This window comes from Falco naumanni, chromosome 2 (genome assembly GCF_017639655.2).
Source record: "Falco naumanni isolate bFalNau1 chromosome 2, bFalNau1.pat, whole genome shotgun sequence".
NCBI lineage: Eukaryota > Metazoa > Chordata > Aves > Falconiformes > Falconidae > Falco > Falco naumanni.
Window position 1 is genome coordinate 18,757,877 of NC_054055.1, and position 27,249 is coordinate 18,785,125.

Genomic DNA, 27,249 nt, shown 5'->3' on the forward strand with positions numbered 1-27,249 from the left:
TTTCTATAAATAAATTTAACTTTTTATTTTTATTTTTTTACTAAGAGGTCTTTGCTTTAAACTCAGTGGGGTGAGACCCAGAGAGCGATTAACTGAAAAGTCTCTTGTTTAAGTAAGACTGCACCCTCCATGCCTTTGTAAATGCAGCGTACACTTGAGCAGGCCACCAGCCAAAAATCCTGATGAATCAAAGTATGGCAGCTATGCTGATATATGACGAAGTACAACTGATCAAAAATTTAAAAGCGTGTCTATTCCCCAGCATGCATCAGGCCTTCCTCCTCCACCTCCCCTTGGCTCCTCTCTCTCGCGCTCTCACTCCCATTCATCCTCTCTCCCTCTCTCCCTCTCTCTCTCTCACTCACTCTCTCGCGCTCCCTCTCGTACTAAATCAAGCGAGTGGGCATAGGCTCTCCTCCAGGAGGACAAACCTTTAAGTGCAGAACAAAATCAGCATGTTCCATCCAAGCCTCCATCATACATTATGCATGCGACAAAGTTTGGCAACAGTGGAGCTGATGTGATGACACAGCTAATCAATAAGAACCCACCGCATGAAACCTTTATAGTGGTTACTTTTTAAGGGCTCAAGTGAAGGAATTGTCTTTGTCAACTTTGGCTTAAAATATCCTTATATAGTTCCGGTACTTTCTCAGGGTCCACTGGTCTAGGTAAAAAATGTGTAAATTTTTGATGCCGTTTAGTCCTAGTCCCTTCTCTTGGAGTCCCATCTTTATTTAACGCAACGTAGTATCGTCTTCCAGTGTCCACGTGTTTATATAGATTTGATGAATATGTGTTATACCAGTTTTCTTCAAACTGCTCTCTGAATACACACTCCTGGGTTAATTTTTCCTATGGAAAGAAAAGAAAAAGCAGTAAGGAGATAGATAGCCACAAAAATAAGCTATTTTTCAAAGAATTACCGTTTTCACAGCTTGAAATCGGTACCTTCTTGCTCAATTCACAATGAACCATTTTGATATTCCCAGTTTTAGCTAAGTGAAGACGGATTGCTGCGTATTTCATTAAGCAGTCACAAGGGTGGATAATTATGTGAAGTAAAAATGATTCTCAGAAAGCTTCACTGCCCAGATCAAAACATCAACAACAAAACTGAAAACAGATAATTTGATTCCTGACCATTCCCAAGCAGATCAAAAGAAGTTACTGGACTTGTGTAACTGATTGCTTGAATCGTGAGTGCAGGCATTCAAACAAAGAGGCATAAATAAAGAAAACTAGAACTGCTTTTCAGGGCTGTAATACAAATTGGAGCCTTAAAATCTCTATGTCCTTTCATTGCGTGGAGAACTCGCTATGTTTCCTTAATTTTAAAAGATACAATTGACTACCCTTGGTTTGGTTTATAATTTGTATCACAGAACCACAACCCAAGAGAGATTCAAGAAGGAGCACGATCACCATGTGCTGAGATGTTAGGTGAGGAAACTCCTCCAGGCTAGTGCTGTCCACATGTCCTGCCCTACTGATGGAACCCACTGAAGACAGTAACCATTCATCAAAGCCCCCCTGCTACAGGCTCCCACTCCTTCCAGTTCACCCACTGGTTCATTCAGTTTGTGTGTACTCCTTTATATCCTTTTGGTCCAAATAGATGGGGTTTGCTTAAAAAGCAGCCACCTGATAACCAGATTCATTTTAGGAAGGACTCACACAAGTGACTGAGCAAGAAGACTGGAAAAAAGGTGGTAAGGTCTAGGCCAGAAAGCTGGGAAAAATAAGCCTGGATATAGTCTTTTTAGCTGGCGTAAAAAATATAATAATGATAATTTAATGCATTTTTTCATAAGAAGAGTTCTCACTTGAATAGCAGTCACAATGACCAAACTCAGCTTCCAGCTGTGAATCAATTTCTAGTTATTACAAAGCTCCACACAACACAGACCTCTGCGCATGTGTTTTACAGACATTAAATCTTAAAACAGTCCTTTTAGATAGATACACAGAGAAGGGAAAATGGAGACCAAGGCCTAGATGCAGCAAAGCATTTAGGGCATCTAAGCTGTAAACGTGTGCCAGAAAAACAACTAAGGAGCCACAGCTCAAGCTCCGATGCTCTCAAGAAGCCACCATCCATGGAGCATCCCAAAATCCAACATCACCAAAGCCTGTAGCTTGCCCTGGGGCTGCAGATGCCTTTGGGTCCACCTCTGCTTCTCAGGACTCAGCTCACAACCCTCTCCCAAAGCAATGTGCTTCAGCCCAGGTGTTTCACTTCTGCTTTGTCTGGCAAGCATGCTGCTCCCAGGATAGAGCTGTGCAGTGCGCCAGGGTTGGGACCAGCATCCTAGCCAGTTCCAGGGAGCCCTATGCAACTTACAGGAGCCACCCAGGAACCTACATGGGGAGTGCAACCCCTGCGCAAGTGGTGAGAGCAAGTCAGCACCCCTCTGCACCCCTGCAAACTGGGTACGGGACTGCAAAAACAGGGTCCTCCTCAGTGCCTAAAAGTTTGGGATTTGGAGGTTTCTTCTAAATTCAACCTATGGCAACTCCAGTAGGCAAGGAAGGCAGCAACTAAGCAGGTCCTGACTTCCTTCCCCTTTGATGGGCATTGGGAACCTCATCACCCCTCGGGGAAAGGGAAATCCCCAACAGGACCAGGTTTTGGATATTAAACACTTGAGTATTCACTACAGCAGTGGCCATGTCCCTGCATGGGCCCAGGTGGCTGAGGCTTGCATGGTCAAGGAGGAGCCTATGGTGGAGAAGAAGACAGCAGTCCCATCCCTCACTCCCTGTCCTGCAGCTGGACCAGGAGATGTCCCTCCCTGCAGGTCCCACCAAGCAGCACGTGCAGAAGCATGAGCACTTGTGGACGAGCACGTGTGCAGGCTGGTTGTATGTAACAATTTATTTTAGAGACATTTCTAACTACAACATTTTTAACGCGTGAAGTAGCTCAAGCACAGCAACACTCCGTGCTGGTTATAGGGAAAAGCAGAACAACTCTGTTTACGTTAAACCCTTATCTATGGGGCATATCCTGCAGCCTCCTATTGATAATTGCCTCTGTCCTTGGACAGCTGGAAACTGGAGCAATTTTTATTACTGGACATCAACAGCAACTTAAAGTTACACACATTGCAGTAGCCCCCTTGTATAGCCTCAGCATACAAACTATTATAAAAACTATTCAGCTGCTATAAAAATTGTCTTTAAATACAGCTTTCATTAATGTTTTATTTTGCATGAGGTCTAAAATCACTTTGTTTGCTTTAAGGCAAAAACAGATGCTAAGGGTATTATATGCTGGGCCTATAGGTCCATGGGGAAAGAGAAACTACTTTAAATTGTTTTCCTGCTCTCAGAAGGCGATGGGATCACATGGCAAGCACTGCAGAAGCACTCTCTGCTAAAAATAGCATCATTTTAGGAAGATATTTCAGTCCTGTCTCGAATTCATTAATTATTTACTTCATCTGCATTTTTTTTAGCATCATCATAAATTTCTATCTTTGCAAGAACAGAGCTTCCCCATGCCCTGAAGCAGAAATTTTAAAATAGCCTCTCTTTATCTGGCAGGTTTGATGGATCATGACAGTGCTGTGGTACACTTAACTAGCAGACCTTGAATAAAGGGGTTTGCACGGTACTGCGCTCTGGATGAGTTCAATGGGTTTCAAACTTACAAGTTCAATCTCTGTTTTACCAGCTTATCCTGGTTTTAATTTTTATCCTCTTACAACACCACTACATCTCTTTTGTCCTTCATCAAAATTCTCAGAAATTCATGTATAGACAGTAAGTAAATACTTCAACATTAACTTGACCAAGCAATCAGGACACAGGTTGAGATATGTAGGGACACTAACAAGACACCTAGAAATTCTGGTTGTAGTCAGAGACCGCTGGAGTAAATCAGTGCTGGTGACTTTGGACCAGGCCTGCCCTGTAAATAATGTGGGAATCAAAATGCCAGCGTATCCTTCTTCCCATGCCCTGGGAGAACCTTACAATAAAGGCTCATCTAGTACCACAACAGACAGAAGTAGAATCATAGAATCATTTAAGTTGGAAAAGAGCTTTAAGATCATTGAGTCCAACTGTTAACCCAGCACTGCCAAGTCCACCACTAAACCATGTACTATCACAGCACTACTTAAACTAGCTTACAGTCATGTTTTGAGCACACAGATCTTTACTCAAGCCAGAAATGAGCATAATACAGGGGTGAGGCTGGTCCATCCTGCCAACAAGCACCTTCTCGCCTCATCAGCTTAGGATGAGAAAGTCTTGATGAAAGCCAGCTCTCCCAGTATGGGAAAGACATCCCAAGTGTCCTGCATTTCCCCTTCTGGCTATGACCTTTAGAAAGTCCCTGTATGCACAGTCAAAAAGCAGGATTCAGCCCTAGAATACAGCAAATTTTGCATATTTTTATTCTAGCAACTGACCTCTCTATCATTTTTCCAGTACCAATATTTCCTTGCACCATACTCAATGTCACTAGACATCTTTGTCGAAGGCTGACACAAATACCAAACATACCCAACTGGAACAGCTATGGAAAGTAACTTGCATTCCTGCAAAAAGGGAGGCTGCGTGCTTTGATCAAATCATCAGGTGCCAAATGATGTGACCTCAAAATTATATAAATCAAATGTTACAACACATACATTTTCTATGAGGACTGTTCATAGAGTATTCCACTACATAGTGATTCCCATTTTACTACATTTCCATGCTTAACCTGATGGGTTTATTCACCTGTTATTTAACTTGGAGCATTCAAATAACTGAATTGTGCAAAGATATACATACCAGAAGGGCAGAAACCCAAGCCAGATTTAATTCAAAAGTCTGCTAATGCCTGGTCAGTGTTAGTAATCCCAGAATTCCTTCCCCTTCCTACGTTTTCTACCATCTGACCAAGGAGAAAAATAATGTTATCCTGTTTCCAGGTAGATTGATTAAAAGTGAGATTGCAAATTAATAAAGTTACAGCCACGACAACAAAAGATTTGCCACCTTGTTGAAAAATAGATATCTCTTGTGAAGCAGCATATTGGAAATAAGTAGAAATAGGCAAAACATATGTACACTGCCCAGAGAATGGTGTCATGACCCTAAAGAATGGTAAGACATCTGTGCTGCTTAGTTGTTGAAAGCACAGTACAGGGTCCTGTATAAAACATATCAATATTCTTTTTTTCTTTTAAATAAGCCTACAGAGCTGAAACTTTTTTTTTTTTTTTTTTTTGGTAACCTGACAAAAGGAAACCTCTTTAGACCATCATTTCTAAAATCACAACAAATTCATTTCATGTCTACCAAACTATTCTGTTCTATGTCACGTATAGTTTTCCCTTTTGCAGACTGCTATGCTGACTCCGTAGAGACACTCCACAAGAAAATACCTAATGCAGAAGTTGAAGCAACTATTAGCAAGGAGTATATCTGATGTAGTCAGCACTTCCTACATACCTGCTGCATGTTATCACCATGTTAATCCACACTCTTAACAAAATCATGTTTAAATATAGAGTCTCCTAAATAAATTCATGCAAATCCCTCATTATGGCTATATGACACTAATAAAAACTGCAAATGTAGTGAAGAGAAACAAAAAACCGCACCCCTATTCTCATCCTTTGCTCTTCTGCCTACAAACACACAGATTTTACATGCAGTTGGCCCTTCCCATGCTGTAATGCAAACACCCTCTAGAGCATACTGCATTCAGCTAATAATTAACATTCACCCAGAGCTGTCATAAATAAAGGTGTAGTTCAGCATTTGCTGTGGTGTTGCCTGACCTCCCATGCTAAGCCTGTTTGTGGCTGGGCAGGCAACCTCCAGCCATAACAAGAAGCCAAACACCGGTGTCCGAGCAGTGCCACTTTCCTTTCCAGGTTAGACAGCGATGCCAGGCAAGCCCTGCACATGGAGTGCCTGACTCGGTGAGTGTCGCAGGGTTTTCTTTGAACAGTTCCTCCAAGCAGTGTTTTTTTCAGAATGCTTTGTTTAATAATTTGACAGAACATGGATAAAAAGAAGCAGAAGGAAAAAGAAAGTCTGCCAAAAGGACTAGCTGACTGTGTCAGTGCCTCTCCACAAGCACTTCAGAAAGACAGCAGGAAACCCTGCCCTGCAGGGCCAGAGGAGAGACCAAGCAAACAGCCAGGTACCTGTGCTGCCTCTCACACGCATTTCATATTCCATGGCACTTTTTATAAGATGAGGGAAATTAGGCAAGGTGTCCTGGCAAAACCACGGCTGGGCAATTGCATTCTCCCTACCTGAGGTCACCTTGTGCTTTCAGAGAGATGGAGTATTCATTTTAGTTTCTCCTCCTCAACTTCTAGTTAATTTGTATAAAGGTTTTATTATACATAAAACTGCACTTACAAAAAAAAAAAAAAAAGTGTGACCGTTCTGTATTGCTGCCATGGAGCAGTTATAAGAGTGCTTAAAGATTAATATCTTTCATACAAAAAGCTTGTAAAACTCCCCAAGACCTGGCAGAACCTGGTCCCCTTGGGAAATTATCATCAAAAGCTGCAACAGCCACACAGATACAGACACCATGATGCTTCCATGTCCTGAAGAAGACGACGGAAAAGCAGAGCTTCCTCAACAAAGCAAGCAGACTGAAGCATCAACAATAAAAGCCCAGGAAACTGCCAATGTAGGAGGGATTTCATTGCTTCTCCCCTTTGGCCCATTGCCCCTCTTTTCCCCCTCCCTTGCTCTCCACATCATCATGGACCTCCTCTAGAGGGACCGGTCTGGGATCCGGCACTATGCTATGCCAGGGCTGTTTGCAGAGCCCTTCCGACATGAACGGCAGGAGGATGAGACACCAGTTAGGCCTTTATCCATTTTTGCCACTGCCAAATCCACAGCTCTTGGTTTTACTGATATCCACTCCTTTGAGACTTCAAGTTTGCAGCATCTGTCAAGCTTTAAGCATGCCCTCCCTGGACATGAAACCATTATAGGAAAACCAACCCCACCGTGCCTGAGCTTGCACCTGCCAGCACAGGTTGCCTATCCGCCACCATGCTTACGTCCACAAAGGTTTGATTTAGATCTGCCCAGCCAAGTGCATTAGATGCAAACTCATTTTCACGTAAACACCCAGGGTCTGCTCGTGCTTCTGTTGGAAGGCATGACACATCTCCAGGGATAGGTCTGAGGCCACATAAGCTTGCACAGCACTGTTCCTCTGGAAGCTGAAGAGCTTCCTTCTCCAAGCCACAGCAGAGCAGAACTCGGACAATGTCAACTCTTAAAAAACAAACAAACAAGCAGGTGTGTTCCCCTCCCTCCCGCGCCAGCAGGACCGGGCCCACACTGTGCCATTTACTAGTCAAACTTCTGACCTCTATTTTATTTTTGGTTTCCCTGGCACAGTCAAGAACTGCAGTCATCAATGTTATCTAAGCATCTAATTCATAACGCTTGGCTGAACCCTTCCAAGAATCAGAAAGCAAGGTGGTATGCAATCTGATACGAGGGCCGGAGCCAATTTTTAAAGAAGACAGGAGAAAAGTTCCCATCAGCTTAAATGGAACTTGGATCAGGCTTGCAATGATAAAAAGGCAACAAATATTTTAAGACACTAAAAGAACCATTTCAGGCACGCTCAGATTTACTGAAAGCTGTAACTTGAACTAACCCAGCTCCCCACTCCACAAATTCTCTTCTATCAAAAGACAACGTGTATGTCAAACCAGGGCTGTTATCCTACAGCTACACCCATGCTCTTTAGCCTGAAATACTAGTTACGCTTTTAACTGAATAGAGAATTTTAACTAAAACATGCTTCCCTTAAATACAGCTGAGATGGAGCACAGCGTCATAGTGTTTTGTCAGTATTTTTTACTTTCTTTTGTGGTTCTCCATGCAGAGAATGCTGGGTTAAAGGGAAGGTAGCCCTCCTTCAGCAGAAAGTGCTGCATTTTGCAGGAGCAGCTTAACTCACACACTGAAAGACATTGTAAAGTGGGTGATAAAAAGCACTTCATCTGCACAAGTCTCTACAGTCAGCGAGTCCCCCTCTCAAACTGAATTTATCCATCATTAGAGAAGCACCTTAGCTACAAGGTGTCATCATAAAAACAGCAGAATGCTTGGGCCTTTCATAAAAGCTTTGCCACATGGGCCAAGTGATTATAATAAACATGTAGCAATAAAATTGTGCACTACAGAAGTATCTCATGTTTTATTCTTTCAGCAAGATGACTTGGTCAAGGATTGATGAACAAAAGCCTGTCTCTGTATTGTTATTTACTGCATGTAAAGCTAACTGCTAGGTACTAGCTCAAAGGACAGGGACATCACTGGCCATGCAGTTGTTCTAGATAGGGGAGTCATCAAACAAACAAAGCATCACAGGCTATCACATTCTGGAAAGATCCAGCCCTCCTCGCTGAAATGCCAAACATCCACTGGAGTCTTGGAAATCAATAAAATTGCCAGAGACATTTTAAAACCTACAGTGCATTGGTGGGCAGTAGAGCAAAGGGTTGGTACTCCAAGACCTTTACCCAGCAGGACTCAATTGCGTATTCAAGTTTGAACTGTTTAAAAATTAGGCCTTTTAATTTCCCACCTTTTTTGGACACAAGGGCAGGCCAGCATTTCAAAGAGCTGCTGCTGAAGAAAAGATGTCATGTTTGCCCTTTCAGACAGCAGTGCTCCTCCGCCGGCAAGCATTTCACATAAGCAGTCTCTCCAGAGAGGACTCTCTGGACACTTCCCCCATTCCCTTTCCCAGAAGCAATCCCACCATAAAGTCATGAATCTAGATACACAATTTTTAGTATTTCACTTTCAGAGTAGGATAGAAAAAGATTTCCCTAAGATTTCTCAGAAAATCCACGTATCTTTGGTGTTGCTATGCCCTGACTTAGGTTCTCAGTGATACAGCTGACCCAGCCTTTGAGAAATGCTGGAGGAAGTTGGGTGGCTCTGCTCCTCCATGAGCCCCCTACTCCTCACACACACATGCACATCAGTGGACCTGTCTTTCAATGGGTCAAACTTCAGCCATGCAGTTAATTTCAGCTTTGATGAAAGAAGTTGTCAATCTGTCTGAAAAAAAAAAAAAGAAGATACATAATAATAACTTCAACAGAACTGGTGACTGAAGAACTCAAAGACCAGACAGTTGGTCTACCAGGTACCAGCAGCACACAGACCTTCCAAAGATTTTTAAAGTATAAAGAAAAAAAAAACAAACAACCTGATGATTTTGTTTAAACTTTACAACATTTGTATATGCTAAAATGACTCAAAGGATTTTGCTGAAGTCTTCCCCAATAAGTTTCCTGTTCTAAGTCCAGATTATATACCAGATGCTGTCTTAACAAACGCGTCAGCAGGCTAAAATCCCTCTCGCTATGCAAAAGCAATAAACACCTACATGTTAAAAGACTGTCTTTAGATTGCAGACTCTCATGGGCAGGAACCCTATCTAGATTCAGGTTTTTAAAATGATGAATACAGTAGAGCTCTTATCTTCAGTGGGGTCTGCTGACACAACCATAAAATTAATTGGTGGTTTTACAGGAACAGGTCCAATCCTGATTCCATTGAAGTCAATGGCATTTCAAACGTAATAGAATCAAGTCAAAATTTCTCCTGAGTCACATTTGCCTCCATAATTGTGTTAAATTTGAAGAGTAAAGTTTAGCAGATTAAAGATGCACAGCCTGGGCCAGACCTCAAAAGCATGCAGCATCCACACCACAAGCCCAGTTTTTCCTCAGCAGCAGTCATGGAGCATGAATATAAAATCTGATCTTCAAATCAAAAATAACAGCAGAGGTCTGCCTTTATAAAAAGAATTAAAAAGAAACCAAAGGGCTTTATAAAAGGGGGGGAAACGGATTTGCACTGTAACAAGCTTTATTTCTTAAGCTTTTTGAATGTGACACAAACGAACTGCATTACTGCACATCACCAAATCAGCCTGAGCACATTCAAACTGCAAAGCGAATCTCAACCTAGACAAAATCCCTAACGAAGTCCCCGCAGGGCAGACTTTTTCTACTCCGTCTTAGAAAATGATGAATGGTAAATGGGAAAGAGTGCCACATTCACATCCCACTGGCTCCTGAGTCAGAAACAGAGCACATCAGATCTTTATCTGATGCAGCGAATAATCCCCAAGCATATCGCAGTGTGTCACTGCACCGCTGATGATGTTCTTTTAGCGTGTCACTTCAACATAGCATTCTCAGATCAAACGAAGACGCTGAACCTTTTCACACCTCCGTATCATTCACAGGGCTATAGCTCCAGAAATGTGCAGTGACTGGGGAGCTACACAACTGCAAAGATGTGAATCTGAAGGCATTCAAACTGAACATACCCCGCGCGTGCTCACTGGGTAGGACTCTGTTTGCGGTGCAGTTATGCCATTTTAACAACCAGCCGCCGTCAACAGCAAGGTACTCAAGCCCCGTCCCACCCCATGCTGCAGGTGATTCCCCCACTGAGCGCTAGTGCTTGCCCAAACAGGCAACAAGCCAGTTCAAGGAGCTAAACCTGCGAAGAAACAACCTTGCAAAAAAAAAAAAAAAAAAAAAGATAAGCTTTCTTCTGTGGCTTTAGGTCCCTAAATCAGCCTCGTGACAGGTCAGATGAGTGCTGGTGTCAGAGCAAGGGAGGAAGCAGAAGCACGCAGCGGAGACAGGGAAGCAGGGCTGCCTTTTCTGGAAGGGGTTTTCTGCAAGGTGTTAGATCACCTTGGCTGCCTCCTCAAGCAGCACCTCTAATCTCCTGTTTATGTAGGAACACAAAATTGCAGACATGTTTAATGAGGGAAAAGTATATCATTAGATTAAGGTTTGAGGGGGATTTTGCTTTACCAAAGCTTGGCTTTATATACACACACACACATTTATAAAAATATACAATTTGTGTAGGAGATATTCTAATACTTTCCTGTTCCAGGCATGTAGTGAGAATCTAAGTTCAGCACAGAATTGCCAACCAAGGTAAAGATCGCTGAGGGCTTTCTCTCATATAAAATTATCCTCAGACGTAGTAAGCACCTGGAATGAAGTCCTCTGAGCAAAATCAAAGACCTGAGGAAAAGTGTAGTATCTATCCCACAGGACGCTATTAGCAGGTGTCCCTCTTTGGTGACAGGTGTTACAACCTGTGAAATTCTGATTTAAAAAACAGACCAAAGCCTTAGTTTAAAAAGAACCACAACAGCTGCAGTTTCTCTCAGAGCTTTCTCCCATATTACCTGTGTTAAGCATATGCATTCACCTACCAATTCTTCCTACACCAGTAGCAACGTCTCAAAAGACCTTTCTTTTTTACAGTGCTTCATACCTTGCTGAGTGGGTTGCAGTTTCTGCTCTCATCACCAACGCCAGCACCTGCGAGGAACACCATTTAACAGTACCCAGCTTTCAGCAAGGCTGCCCACCTGAATTCAGAGAGGCTCTCTGCAAAGGTGAAGTAGATGAGGTTGTAGACAAATCTTCCCAAGAAACTAAAGTTTCAGGGCTTTTCTCAGACCTATGCCCTCCACAAAGAAAACATCCACAATTACAAAGCTGTTTCCCACTGTGCAGTGCAGAGAGGAAGCGTTTGTTCTTCATCTCCCACCTCCCTGCAAAAATTCCTCAGACCAGCTCAAGATCTCACTTCCTCATGACCTGAAACTTCCTCATTATCCAGCCTAAGCTTTCCTGTTACCCATTCAAACCAATTCATTCTTGTTCTCTATTTCAAGGACTTTTTTTCTCGCCTTGGTGTTAAACCTCAGTGTATTTACAGAGACGGAGAGCGTACCCTCTCAGTTTTCATTCTGCAGGCTAAACAAGCCAAGATCTTTAGAGTCTATCATCTGATAGTCTTTTCATCCCTCTGATCATCCCAGTAAGCTCCTTCTGCACCTGTTTCAGTTTCAATTCATCTTCTTTAACACAAGTGACCAACTGCGCTTTGCATTTAGGCTGGATCCTACCAGTGCTGTACACAGTGGCACCAACAGAGCTCTCCCTGTGCCCCGTGTGAAATATCTTGGGGACTTTAGGTCACCAGGTCCCTTCTGTGAAGCTGCCTTCTGTGCTGAACATACTTCCCAACTTTGCAACAATTTCAATAACACACTGCTAGTTTTTTATGACAAGATGTTTAATGTCCCTAATAAAAACAGGGAATAAAACTAGCCCAGGGGCCAGTCCATAAAAACTCTACTTACAGCTTCTCTCCAGTCAAATACTTTTCAACACTCCCCATTGCTGTCTTCACTTTTTTCACCATCTATCATACAAGTCTTCTACTAACACCCGTTTTACCCACTGTAGCAAATGCTCTCTTCTGCAGGTCATACAGGTTAGCACAATCGTATTTCCCATTTCTAGAAAAAGAAATTCCTACCAAAAACAGAATACTAGGCTTGCCTGAAACTCTTTATCCAGCCTCAGTAAACTCATCTTGTACATACATTCAGGTCCTCCTCTACTCTTTCATTTAAAAGCACGTTCCTATGCCCCGAGCACAACCCAAATCAGACAGATAGCCCTCCCAGCTTCCTAGGTCGTACCTTCAGCCAAACACAAACCACGTGGCTGGAGGTCCACAAACACCTGAAGCCAGCAAACACCTGCATTTCCTCAGCCAGGAGCAAGCTCTCCCTCAGCCGGGCTCGCTCCCACCTTTGCACCACATCTTGCAGTGACCTGGGAGGGAACTGCTGCGGCTGAAGACAGCCCTTCTGGTTGACCACATTGTTTTCCAGTTCCCTGCTTCAATTCATTGGGCAGCAACAGAAACGCTTGTGCCAGCAAAAGGGAGGGGAAGGGTGGCTGGAGGGAAAACTGCCGCTTCTTTTAGCGGTGGTGTCAGCTGCCCTCACTCCCTTTGTTCATTGCACAACAGGGAGCCCCCCCTCCCCGCTACCACCCCAAGGAGTCTGTCAGAAATACTGGCTAGCCCCAGTCAGCAGTCACATTCAGACTACAATGCATTTACATTCCCACCTGAATACGCTGTGTTTGTAAATACTCTTGTTCCCTTCTCATTTATATAGCTTAAAACATTTTTGATCTGTATTTTAGTACACATTTCAGGGCCCCAGTCAGCTTTCTTGCAGCAATTTCCATTTTATCCCCGTGCTTCCATACTTCTAAGGCACAGGCTTTTCTGCAACCTGCCCTCCTGCCATTCCTCACAGACCCTCTGCCAAGCACCCACAGCCTATTAGCTTCAAAATCCTCCCCAGCGGTTTCACACTTACTGGGATACCGTTTCCACAGGATTTCTACATCTCTGATGAAGTTTCAAGTTTCCTCCACATCGAGAGCCATAAGCACATTTTTGAACTGGGCCTCTTCAGATCCCAAAGTTTGCCCTTTCAGATCACCTACAGGCCTGTTTCTCACAACTCTTCTGCTTAAAGTGGATTTACCCAGGAAGATACAAGTCACTGCTACTGCTGAGAGACACCACAGGGTTTTTGATCACGGGGTGGCCAGGTTTCCCTGAGCAATGCTGCTTGTGCCTTGGGCACCACCTCACCACTCCTCGCCACTCAGCTGCCCCAGGAGCTGCCCTCTGTCTCGCCACCATTTGTACCATTTACCAAAAGGTGCTTTATTATTTTATACACAAGCAGAAGGGTGTTAAACCTGCTGCCACAGCCGTTATCCCTTCTGGGATCTGACAACTTTCAGTCTAGAAGCCTGCACCTTCGCTCAGGGAAATTGCATTTCATTCTTCCTCCAAAAATTACGCCCTGTAACTGTCCTGTATCCAAGCCCACCTCAGCTACAGGCATCTGCGTGTACACTGATGAATAGATAATCCAAATTATTTTTTAAAAATAATCAATCTGCAGCATATGGCATCGCTTTAGATCGGAGGTGTTTAACAGGAAAGCATGAATGATATTGCAGGGTAATTTATTTATCTATCCTATTGTTAGATATCTGTAATGACTGTATACTTGGCCCACATGCTGCTCCCTACACGCACCTTCAACCTGGTTTTTTTCTTCACGTTGTTTCCGTGCACCTTGACCTACCATTTGAAGGGCTGAACAATTACTCTCCCTTATTTGCATGGGAAAGTAAAAGATATTTTTACAATTCAGCAAAACAAATTGTTACCTATGCCAAGTAATTTTCAGTAAACTATGAAAAACTGCCCCTTTTCTGCCCAAAAAGTTTCTGTTCACCCATCTTTGTAGCTGCATAGTCCTTCCAAGACTGTGGTGACCCAAAGAAAAGCAGAAAACACTGCAGGTGCAGCCTTGCTGGGACAATAAAGAGGCGTATCATCACCTCCCCACACGCTTACTGGGAAAACATGTTTCCTCAAGGACAGTACTTTCTTTCCTCCCCAGTAGTTTTGGGAGCAAAAGACAGGTTTAGTGTCCCAAGAACATTGGGACAAACAAGTTTTTAGATAATTTTTTGAAGGACAGCAATGCATTACCCTGTTGTAAGCAGTCCTAAATCCCCCTTTTCTGCACACACCCTGTAAGTCCGAAACCCAAAGGTGAGGAGTCTGCTTCCCTGGCTCCAGATCTGGGCTCTTTGGCTCCATCCCAGCTGCTCCATGGACACACGAAGCCTCTCTCCTCTCCTCTCCCTGCAGAATTCTAGCCCCCTCTCCCTTCCCCAGAACCTCCATCATCTCCCCTCCCACCTTCCTCCTCGCCCCTGTACAGCTCCCCTTGTAGCTGCTCCAGATCTTCCAAGTCCCAAGTTTGCTCCTGAGCACTCAGCCTGAGCTGCCTTTTGCCACCTGCCAAGGACACAAGGCACAATGGAGACATCAGTGTTTCACAGCATCATAGAGTCATAAAATGTTTTGGGTTGGAAAGGACCTTTAAAGGTCATTGAGTCCAATCCCCCTGCAATGAACAGGGACATCTTCAACAAGATCAGGTTGCTCAAAGCCCATCTAACCTGACCTTGATTGTTTCCATGGATGGGGCATCTGCAACCTCTCTGGGCAACCTGTTCCAATGTTCCACCACCCTCATCGTAACAGATTTCTTCCTCTAGTCTGAGAAGAGGAGTGGGGCAGATCTGTGTCCATGGGAGAACAGTGGGACAGGCATGCAAGCAGCAGGATGTAGCACACCTCTTTACTGCAGGAGAGCCTGGGACAGCGAGGGCAGCTGAGGCAAGGATGTCCATGGTCCTGCTGTGCTCAAGGTAGCCAGCACTGCCTCAGAGGAAGCCTGCAGTGCAAACTGATGGGTATCCCCTGGCGTGGGTGCTCATCACTGCCTGCCATGTGAGTGCCAACTGTTGATATTCCTAAGGCTACGTAGGGACAGCCCATGAAGGTATGAAGGTCATGGGACTGATCAGGAAGACCTCCATGGCATGGCACTGAGGAGCACAGCTAAGACACATTTGCTAACACCCTTGCCAGAGCTGTTGGCAAGAGCCTTTTGGCACTGAGGAAGGAAAAAGGTCTTTGTGTCTCCTCTTAAAACTCTTCAGGTCCTATCTGTAGTTTGGATTTTTTCCTCCTCTCCAGTGACAAGCACAGTAGCTGTTGTGAAACATGATGAGTCATAGCTGCAGGCTGCAAGGGGAAGGCAAGGTAAAGGGAGAGCAGGAACAGAGTGAGATGGAGGGAAAGCTGCGGTCACTAACCAGCCTCTAAGTCATCGTCTACATAGCTACCGCTGGCTTTTCTGCAGTACCACATACATATATGTTCAGCTCTCCTTGGTTAAACCCACAAGATGAGGAGGAACTTGAGAGCATCTCCCCTATGTTATACATCGCTGCCTGAGAGCAACAGGAGTGTCACTGTGCTCTTTGTTAAAAGATGTAGTAGGAACTGCCCCCTGTAATGGTGGCAAGTTGGGAAGAGTTTGTCAGGTAGCTAATCTAGGAGGACAACAGTGCTTTAAGAAGGCCAAGAGGAACGTGTCTGGATCAAGATACACTGAAATTGTCTTTACTGTTGCCTTTCATGAAAATTGGCAGCGATCACCCATCCTGGCTGTTCTGCTTCGCCATATGTCCCATCTCCAGTGGCACCACAAATATGCTGGGAAAAATCTTCCTGTGCCAAATGTTTCAGACACAAATATAGAAGGATAGAAGTCTTTTCCATAGCTGATTTGAGTCACATCTAATATATTTTTCGTGCAGTGATTTGCATATAAATGTGATAGTGTCATAGACACAGGGCATCTATTCTGGCAGTGTCAAGTGCTGCAATACTGAATGCCTGCAGAAACACACCTGCTAAGATCCACAACGCTGATGCAGAGCAGGAATTTCTTCAGTTGCTATTCAGTTCTGCATGGGAAAGTTTTCCCACCTTACAAAACACACTCAGCCTCCTAAGTGTACCTGCTCCATGACAAAGCTGGTGCTATTCACAGCCCTAAGTGAAGAAACCAAGACAAAGGGACCCACCTCCCAGCATGGGCAGCACAAGGACAGCTTGCTGGTGCTACAGAACAGTTCAACTCAAGTGACCGCTCTGCTTAATTCAGGTGAAAAACTTGAACTTCAGTCTTTTACGTATCAGCCTTGAAACTAATTTCATTTAAACTGACCTTCCCTCTCACCAGAAAGATAATTCTGTGCAGGATTGTGCCTTGCTTCTGGTTCAAACTGCAATATTTATTCCTATCAGAGAACTTCACTTTCAATTAATTGCATTTTTTGACCAAAACCAAAAGCAAAGCACTGTCACTTAAAAATGTCCAGCCAATTCTACATGAAAATCTGCTCTGAGGCCTGCTTATCTCAGTGTTTCTACAAGGGCTGACAGTTGCTGAAATATAGGCACTAGGATTGCTAGTGTTGACAAGGCTTTAAAGCATCGTCACACTGACTAGCCATTAGAGGTTATATTTCATTGGAAGTAATGTAATTCAATTACCATCACTCTTTAGTATGTCCCATCTCTGGAGGCTGACAATAAGCCATATCATCCATCAGATTTTAACCTGAACTTTGCATTCTGGCCCTATAGATTGCCAGTTCGCCATTATGAATGGCTTCATATTTTTAGCATCATTTCTTAGGGAAAAGAGGTTATCCAATTATATAGTACATCCATCTGCCTGCCTGTCTGTCCTTCCTTAGCTTTTCAACCAGTTTCAATCAGGAGGCAAAGGTCTTTAAGAAAATTAAGTTCCTATCAGCTTTGCAACTAATCAGAGGCAGGGTAAAGAAGAGAGAGCATTTGCACATCCCGCTTGGGAGTGGTGAGCTATGTAATCCCCGCAAACTGCAAATCCAGTGAGCATGGACAGCTAACACTGTCTCTTTCTCCATGCAAGGAACACAAAAGGCTGGGAAATTTGTGTTACTGCAGGGACAGAAGGTCAGGGAGACCCATGTCTTGGACTGTGAGACACAAACCCCTAGGAAAGCAGGCTCCTTTAGAATGGCTGTTCATGGAACAACTATTTTATTAACACAGTGAGCTTAGTAATACATAAAGAATTCCTTGCACACATTTCTTCAGCAAAGGACGTTTTGAGTAATCCACTCTGATAGGAAAGCAAGTGTTACATCACTTTTCTGTGCAACTTATATTTTGTGCTTGCAATATGTTTGACTAAGTCCATACATTTAAGCTCTATTAATAACCACATTTTCTTTTTCTGAATATTTGAAGTGTACAGCAACTGATACACTATGTTTATCTGTTTAAAAGATCACTCTTACTGATGATTATTAACATTACTGATTCATATTACTGCTGTTCTGCCTTTTTGCTGCCTAACTGAGCCATAACGGTACTCATGACTTCACTGGTTCTTTACCCCATTCATCAGCTGCACAAGGATTGTGACTTAAGACAACTTACTCCTCACAGGCAACATGTTTACACCTGTCATTGCATATCTGTCTCCCTTTCCCTCTCCCTTTCTCTTCCTTTCCATCCTTCCAATATTTTCCTCTTTCATATTGCCATTTGTGCTAATTTTCTGGCCTTTCCCACTCACTGGTTCTCACTGTCTCTGCACCTTCCCTACTCCCATGTCCACACATTCTCCATCCCAGCCTTTACCCTCATTCTACCACCTCTTTTTTGCCTTCCACATACACTGTCACGATCTGTACCTTCTGGCTTCCTCCCCTAGCCTGCTCTTGTTCAGAAGACAGTCCTCTTCCCCGCTCTACCTTCTTCTCTCACACAAAATGTTAACTAGGAAGGGATCAGTGAACCTGGGCACCCATACAAAAACACTTCTGCTGGACTTCCTGGTCTCTCTTCCTCACACTTCTCCATGGACCACGTATACGGAAGCTGGACTTCCTTCTCACTCCTTCCATTTTCACCTGCCCATTGATCACCACCTTCTCGTGTGTCCTCCCTCTATCCCTGCTGGCACTCAGTTCCCTCCCAGTCACCACTGCTCCCCTCTGACACCTGTATCTTCAGCTATAGCCAAAGCCACTCTCTGTCACTGTAACTCCTTTTTGAGTGTCTCTCTTTGCAACATTTACACCATCAGCTGAGTGTTGTCACCTTCTCCTCTGTGCCTCTAACGAACCCCAGTGGATACACAGCCTCCCTCCACTTTACACATTTGCTTACCCTCCGACCTGTCACCCTCTTCCTCAAATGCAACTGCTGCTCTAGTCCTTGTCAACTTTGGAGGTTGATACTGTACTGCTAGAAAAGGTTGCCTTCTGCTGTTTGGGGAGTTACCTGCTCGACTTCAGATTCCCCCACCCACGACCTGCCCAGGGTGTGAACCCCGGTGTACATCAGATGTCTTGAGTACTCCCAGGTCAGGGTCACACCGCGTGCATGCATGCACACACACACATTCTTCTCTGCTGCAAGACAGCCTGTGTTGCCCAGAACCGTCACCCATCAGCTGCAGGTAGGCTGCTTCGCCAGCCTAACTCCCACATCTGAAATACCAAGTTTTACTCCTCCCTCCCACCCGTTACTCACTCCTGCTGCCATCCCTCAGGATGCACCAGCTGAAGGTTCAGAACAAGACCATCAAGCCTCTTGCCCTCATTCCTATACTTTTTATAACTTTTATCTACTCCTATTTCTCATTTTCTCATGCACATATGCCACTCTTTACCTCCCCCTCCACTTTCTTTTGTCAATTCCTAGAAAGCTCTCTGCCTACACACAAGAGGCAGCGACTTTGTCTTGGTTTAGGTCTCTACTGGAAGGACACATTTACAAATCTTACAGTACATCCTTTAGTCTTCAGTGACCAGCTCTGGCCATCAGTCTCCAATTGCCTGTATCTAAATTGTCATCCGTCCTCGTTATTACTCACTCCCGATTGTGCCACCTTTTCCCTCTCCCATGTTCGTTACACCACCCACAGGGTCTTGTTTCAAATTAGACTGCAAGACATTTAGAGCAGAAAGAGTGCTTGTACAGCACCTAGTGCAACGGGGGCTTATAGAAGCTAGCAAGTATTTTCCCCACAGCATGTAAGGTTCATGACTGCCCAAGGCCAGCAGGAACTTACCGAGCCGTACAGTTCCCCTTTCTCATTCATTCCAAGGTAGAGTCCACTGTCGACTCCTCGGATGCTGACCAAGCCCACTGCTATACTGATAAATTCCAGTATACCTATAAAATGCAGGAAAAAACAAACAATGTACATACTGTTTCCATGGAAATATTTTTTTTTTCAGGTGTGACTGATCCCTGAATGACAAGCAGATATTTTCAAAGATGTTTTCCTATTTTCAGAGTTGTTTGGAGGAAGATGAAGAACAAGTGAATACATTTTAAAGTATAATAGCTGAACAGTGAAGTCCTTGAGTCTCTGCTAGAATGATGCATTGCAGACAGCATTAATGTACCAAGTTAAAAAATTACTCTCAATCTTTCTCATAATTTCTAAACACAGATCTAAAGTTCAGTCATATTCTGATTTGTACAACAAATAATACATTCAAAGAAAAAATACCCAAGCTTTTAGATGGCCAAAATTAGCAGTATTAAAAAGCTTATGAAATTTTTCTGGCAAAATGAATTCTAAAAAAAATACATTTGAATCAGAATTGTGAGATAAAAACAACATTACACATGAAACCAAAAGATCTACTTCCAGGCATCAATGAATTAAGAATACGGGGAAAGGTTTACTCACAGTATGATCTCCCAGAGGCTTGAGAAAAGAAAATCCTTAGTACAGTCCAGTCTCACACATTTCTGTCTAGATAGTAACTGTTCTCTCTGGTGTGTTATTTTTTACTCATCTCAAATTCAAAGCTTAAAATACTCTAAACCTAAGTAATAGTGTATAAATGATTAAGTCTTCCCATGCACGCAACAGCAAGCTCACACAGACATTTGTGCAGTGGAGATAACATTTTGCAGAAAAGCACTGCATCTGCAAAGCTCCTGGGTTCAGCATCAGCGCGCACAGTACAGCAAGTATCTGTCTCAAGTATCAGCTCATCTGGTTCTGAGGGTTTGGGGGTTTTTTTTTTGGCAGCCTTCCCTGCAAATTGCTTACCTCTTCAATGAGGATGCTACCAGCCAAACCTTGTGTGAACCTAGAAGTCTTGTGGAAAAAATGGAAATTGCTTCCTATTTGGGAGTGCTCATGTAAGACTGTCATGATTTCACAGGAGTCATCCAGCAACGTTCAGAAGCACGCTGCTGCATTACGCTACTTTCTGAGCCACAAAATAAAGCACAGAGTAGCATTTTCCAGATATTTTGTGAATTTTCATGTCTAAGCACAGCATGTAACTATTTTTAAAGCTTATTGGAAACTACATTTACATGAAATAATATAATAACAGTATAGTATGTGTTGAGCCTCACGTGGCCAATAAAAAAGCACTTTCATGGATTTTTTTAACAATTAATTTGGCATCTCCCACAAAATAGTTGTGCGCTAATCAATAACAGGCATGAATCACATAAATCTAACACAGCAAAATCTGAAGCCAATAGGGAAAATTTATGGCCAAGCTAATGTAAAGATGAAATGTATTCCCTGTAAGGGATTATTGATCATTACCTTATATATTATTCAGTACTACAAACACCATAGTCTTATTGTTTTGATAACCCTGTTTTAAGGCCTGGGCATCTTAAATTATTCTCTACATATGCACAAAAAAAAAAATACTGGGAGGAAATATTTATAATTATGGATGGTGGGTTTTTTAAGTAATAAAAAGTGGTAGTATGCTGTTTATATGCTATATGCAGTATCTGAGATACAATCGACCCATTGAAACAGCTTAAACATTCCTATTATATCTGGATAAGCAGTGCTTCCAGATTTCTTACTAAGGCTTTTTCTGTAAAGCTTTTACCAAACTATCATATTACCTGATACATATTACCAAGCAATTTTAACCGAGGTTGAATCTTAAGCATGTATTATACCATGCTATAGCTAAGTTAGCAAGTCTGACATCTTTCACATCAGTAGAAATGTAGTCTTTAATTGCTGTCCTCATTTCAAACATTTGGGTATATGCTGCTTAGTGTGTCAAAAGAACAAAAAAGCACTGTCACATCCTATTGTAAGTGCAGAAGAATAATTTAAAGTACTGGGCAAAGAGCATCCATGTATTTGAGATCAGAGTAGACATTTCTTCATCTAAAATATTCAAAAGCCTATTCACAGCAAGTTTTATGTGCCATGCTGTTAAGTCCTTCAAGATATTACCTGGAGCCAAGCATGCAGTCTTACACAAGTCTTGCCAGTTTAAGGATTGCATGATTTGGCCCAACACTCCTGTGAATATTTGCACTGCATAGTTTTTGTAATACACAGATAGTGCTTAGGACCTGAATGTAATACACAGATAGTGCTTAGGACCTGAACCAGATATTAAAATAGATAGATATTCCTCTACAAAATGAGGCTGGACCAAATGAAAATCAGGACAGCTCCAAACTCCAAAAGCTAGGTCTCTATTTATAGCTAAAAAATGGGAAAGAGAAGAAAAATGGGGAAGAGAAGAAATGACTGTCTTAATACATGGGATTCTGACTATCTTCTTGTCAGACACGGAGCATTTTCTTTAATGAAACCACTTCAAGGCAAAGACCCACTCCTCCACAAAGAGGGCAGGAAGAAAGTTTTGGGGAAAGTTGTTCCTTGCATGTCCATAGCAGCAGCACCTTCTGCCGCATGATCCAGCTTTGACGGTGCTGAGCAGGTGGGCCAGCCCTGCTCTCCTGCCGGGCTCAAGGGGAGAGGAGCTGGGTCATTCACACAAATTTCAACTTTCTTCTGGTTTAGCTGGGGTGAAGGGCAGACCTACAGGAGCATTTGCCATGGCTTTAAGCAACGAACATCTCTGCAGCTACACATCTTTTTGTTGTTGCTGTTCCGCCCTTTGCACATTTTTGTCTTTGGCTATACATGGGCTCTCTTTGTACTGCTGGATTGAAGCAGTTGAGCTTCCACTTAGCACCCTACACGCCATCTACGACAACGAATACGGTAAACAAGCACCTCTGCCAGCCACTTCTTTGTAGGACTTCCAGGGACCCGTGGGCTGCGCTGCCCCGCACCTCGCAAGCCACGATTCACCCAGGGAAGAGCAGAGGGGCGAGGAAAGCAGAGCCCTTGGTGGCCAAGAAGCTGCCGGGGGGGGGTCAGCGCGGTGATGGGGCGAGGGCAGGGGCTTCCCCAGCGTCACCCTGCCCCCGCCGCCGGCCGGGGCTGCGGCGCTCGGCTGAGCAGAGCGTTCCGCCCGGGATGCGTCCCGCCTGGCGCAGCTGTCACCGCTCCGCCCGCTCCCCCACATGATGCCAATTAAGAGACGGGAGCGCAGACAGCCACAGCCCCCCAGGAGGCAGCAGGGCCCTGCTTCAGTTTCAGGCTCTTACAGAGCCCTTGTCCGTTCCCCCCCCCCGCCCCCAGCCGCCCCGCATCCCCTCCCCTCTGCAACGCTCAGTAGCGGGGCAGACTGCGGGGGCTGCTCGGGGCTCTTCCCTCCCCCTAAAACCTGGTCCCCGATTTCCACTCCCGGGGGCCAGAGCCCTCCGCATGCATCGCACGCCGCCCCTCCGCCCCGCTCTGCCGGCTCCGCCCGGAGACAGCACGGCGGGGGGCGGGATGGGGGGAGGCAGCCCCAGCCCCCCGCACCAGCAGCAGGAGAGGCCGCAGGGACCCCCCAGCCGCAGCCGCCCCCCGCCAGCCCGGGAGCCGGCGCAAGCAGGGCGAGCTGGAGGCGCGGGGGGGCGGGCGGCTGCGCGGCTCCCGCAGACGATGAACGCAGCGGTTCCTTGTAGCAGCAGGTCCCGGGGTGCGGAGGTCACCTGCTGACAAGCTTTTTTTTTTTTCCTTTTCCTGCATGCTCCTATTTTTTTAATGCTGTGCATGCAGTACTTGTGCTGACGCAGAGAGGCACGCCTCTCCGCTGTTACAGAGTTCCTGAATTTACAATGACTCCACTGTCTAGCAAATGCCCTAGACTAAAGGAGACTGCATCAAAAAATTTTCTTTTGTGACCCAGGAGAGATAAAGCTTTGATCACCCGGGATCGCATTACGGGGGGGGACCGAGCCGGGGTCTCCCGGGGAGCTTCTCTTTTAGAGATGGACATCTTGCTGCAGGAATTGCGAAATGCCAGGGCTCCCAGAACCGGGCGAGTATAGACACACAATATGGCTCGGTTTATTGTATGCAATAGGCACACATCCAACATAGCATCACAGAAAAATTACTCTTATCTGATGTCTCTCCAGAGGTGTGTGCGCGTGTGTGTGTGTGTGCGCGGGGAGGGGGATTCCCACGGGGCAGAGCCCAGAGAGGAGTTTACGCGCAGCCCCCGGGGTTTTTTCTTTGTCCTCCTTATTCCTAGAGGAAAACTTCCTTCCGACTCGTGTGTCCTGTGTCCGTTCCCCCCCCCCCCCCCCCCCGCCACACACACACACACGCAGATTTCCCGCACACGCTCAGAGGAGCCCAAGTTAGCCCGCTCTCCCCTGGGCAGCTCCCGAGTTGGGATGCAGACCTTCCCAGGATCACCAGAAGATTTTACAACCATCAAAACCCAAATAGCATCTGCTAATCGGTGACCTCCCGGCGAACACAACAGCAATGTCACGGCACCGATACAAAAGCATCGAGATCCCCGCCCCCAAATAAGCCGGGAGCCCCAACGCATCCCACAGCTTTGCCGTGCCCGGTCTGCCCGACCCCGGACTGAGCAGGCGCATCACCGGCGCGCTCCATGCGGGAAGAGTTATCACGAGGGTGCATCCTGGGGAGGAGAGGGCGATCAAACCGAGAAGGAAAAAAAAAAAAAAATCTATTTAAAGCCAAGGCGCTGCAAGGGCTGGAAGAGCTGCCCCTCGGAATTGTCAGCTTCCTACAACTGCGGCTGGAAAGCCATTTTTAAAAATAGACGCCGCGAATAATGTGGTCACGGCCGCCTTGCGAAGGGAGCAGCTGGCGGCCCCCCCCCGGGGCGGCGGGGCCCCGCGGTGCCGCCCCCCCAGCCCCGCAGCCGGTGCCCTACACCTGCCGCCGGCCCCGGCAGGGGCAGACCTGCGGCTGCGGCTCGGCAGCTCCGCACGGCGCCTGCCAGCGTCGAGGGAAATGCCTAGAGGCAAAAATCCCCCGTTCTCCTCACTGCCTAAAACACTTTCCGCACTTTTCTCGCCAGCCAGCGTGGATGTCGGATCCCCGGGAGAGCCATGACGCTCCCCCCCCCCCAACCCCGGGGACCCCGGGCGGGCTGGCGGCGCGGGAGGGAGGGAGGCAGAGCCTGGGAGCAGGGAGAGTGTCAGGGAGCAGCGGCTGGCGAGGGATGGAGGATAAACCTGCGACCATGCGAGCCTCAGCCCTCTTCCCACCCCCCCCGCCCGCCCCTTCTCTTCTGCGCCCTTTGGAGATCATCTCCTGCAACACCGACATCGTCTAAACAGCTTCACAAAGCAATAAAATATAGCTTAGATATCGCTCAACATCTGGCATTAAAATACGAAGAGAGAGGGGGGGGAAATCACCACAGGACTTTGTTTTTACGACCGAATTTAAGTGCTGTCAGGTTGGTTCACTCACAAGTTAACTCCTTCCAACAGCTGGGAGCGTGGCGAGCTAACCTGGTGTATTTTCCTCACCCTCCCTTAAAAGAACCCCCCACAACCAACACCAAAACACAACAAAACAAAGAATCGGCTGGTCCAGGCTGTTTGAGTGACTTTGGCACGTTGGATCTGCCGGGCCTTTAAGAGCCTCCCCGGCAGCAAAGCAGCCCGCAAGCCCACGGGACTGGGTGTGCGGGTGTGCATGGCCGGGCTCCCAAGAGTGGCCGAAGCCGTGAGCCCTGCAGCCCTCGCTGCTGAGTCACAAATAGCGTCCCCTGGAAATGAAACCCAGGGAATGCTCCTTCAGACTCGCCGCTGCCAGCCTGACACGCCAGCCGGCTCGGCAGAGGCCGGGTTTGGTGCAGGCTTCCCGGCGGGTGCGGGGCAGCGCGGCCCCCACCTGCGCTCCCTCCCTACCGGGGCGCCGGACGCGCCGCACGGCTGCGGGCTGCGGGCCCCGCTGCGGGCTGCGGGCGCTGCCCGTGGATGCTCGCCGAGAAGCCCGATAGGCTGGGTTTGCAATTCAAGCAGTTACTAGGGCAGGTAATCGGCAGGGAAAACGAAAGAAAAGCCCTCGTTAATTTGCGTACAGGACGACAGCCACTCCCTTCAGGAAACTCGGTGGATTTTAAATTGTAGTGGTTAATGATTAAAACCCCTTTAAACTCGCGAAATCAAACCGTTCAGCAGAAACGTCCTAGGCAAAAATTCCACCACCGCCACCTCCCAGTACGCGTCTGCTCTCAGGCAGAACTTGGGGGCTACGCAAACATCGCTACCAAACACCCGGCGACTTCGGCGAGGGCTCCTGCTCCGCTGCGGTGGTGCCGCTTGTGTCCATCTGCAATCCCGGACACGTTCATTTTTCCCCTCGGTGGCTCAGCCATCGGCACAAACCCCCCTCCCCGCCCGCCTCGCACCCCCCGCCGTCCCCCCGCCCGCAGTTCTTCCCCATTATTTCATCACATGACCACTAAAGGGTTAAGGATAATACCTACCAAATCTGCTGTGGTCTTGCCTGGTTCCCTGGATAGTACCATTGGGGAAGATTTCTAAATGAAATCCAGTCCTGCAGTATAGCTGCCTCCGCCTGAGGATCCCCTTTAAATGGTCCAAGTCCGTGACCGCAGGCCCCCTGGGTAGCCCACCTGCCTCAGACTGACCCAGGTGGTCACTTAACAAAACCGGACTATCCACCGGCAAAACGGGCACATTCCCAAAGGGTACTGCATCCTGCACACCGAAATAGTTCCCAACTTCACCTAAGGGAGCCATCAGAAGATTCTGCTTTTAGAGAATAAGAATAAACAATAATGATGGTGCCAAACCCAGGAGATATAAGATTAGGTATATTCCACTCCTCTCCCCTCCCTAGCGCAGTTACAGAGAAAATGTTCTTTCTTCAATCCATTAAATGCATAAATAAAAGTAATATTCTGTTTTGACTGGTACAGGTTCAAGGTCAAACCAGTTAGTCTAAGAAACCACCACTTTATACTCACACACTGACATATTTATAAACATATAGATGTGTATATCTATATAAATGCATATATCCCCAGCTCTTAGCAAGCAATACGGTCTTCAGCCCATCCAACTGTAATAAAGAAAAAAATCCGTAGTTTCTCCATTTGGTTTAAGATAAGAATGACCATAGCAACTTAAATACCTAGGCGTTATAGGGATTTTTTTTTAAGATGCACAGGCTACGTCAGGATTTATGGATTCTGACTCCAGAAAGGCATGCGCTGTTTTTACTCTATAACAGACTGCATACATCAGCATGAATCCTGCAAAGGGGGAGGGGGGAAATCTCACGTTGTTGGCTGAGATAAATCCAAAAAAAAAAAAAAAAAAAAAAAAAGGAAAAAAGAAAAAGAAAAAAAAACTTTTGACGTCCAAATCTATTATCCAGAATTCTCAGGAGGCTCAGCAGATGTCCACTGGTTTAGGATTATTGACGATCCACAAGCAAAGCAGCAACATACAAGTGCTTGTGTCTTTCTTGGCTGGCTCGAAACAGGTGTTGCTTCTGCAGGGCTCCCTGTGAAATGTTGTACTCCAGCACTGAGCTGCAGCTCTTGACTGTGGATCTCCATCCAGCACGCAGAGTGGCGCAGGAAGAGGCATTGGGCTGGGTTTAAGGTAGTCCTGATTGCTGCTGGAAGGATTCTCCGAGGTCCTAGCGCTCAGCCCTACCTGCTGCAATACAGAGCCGCTTCCAGCGCTAAGCACGGCGTGGAGCCGCTCTTACTG

General features: G+C 45.7%; 1 protein-coding gene across 1 annotated transcript; it reads right to left on the reverse strand.

Annotated features, from left to right (window-relative positions):
- On the reverse strand, positions 1 to 27,249 carry FGF9 (fibroblast growth factor 9). Its single transcript, XM_040583510.1, has 3 exons — positions 25,992 to 27,249; positions 19,442 to 19,545; positions 1 to 855 (listed from the first exon to the last, which is right to left on the reverse strand). Exons 1-3 carry the CDS (start codon positions 26,266 to 26,268, stop codon positions 610 to 612), a joined length of 627 nt encoding a protein of 208 aa, XP_040439444.1. The 5' UTR covers positions 26,269 to 27,249; the 3' UTR covers positions 1 to 609.

Bases quoted from the DNA above. Each gene is read 5' to 3' on its own strand.
- FGF9 (XM_040583510.1), bottom strand. From the start codon at position 26,268: ATGGCTCCCTTAGGTGAAGTTGGGAACTATTTCGGTGTGCAGGATGCA. The intron at 19,546-25,991 runs GTAGGTATTATC...TGCATTTTATAG, and splicing joins GCAAGACCACAGCAGATTTG to GTATACTGGAATTTATCAGT. The intron at 856-19,441 runs GTAAGTTCCTGC...TTCTTTCCATAG, and splicing joins AAGGGGAACTGTACGGCTCG to GAAAAATTAACCCAGGAGTG.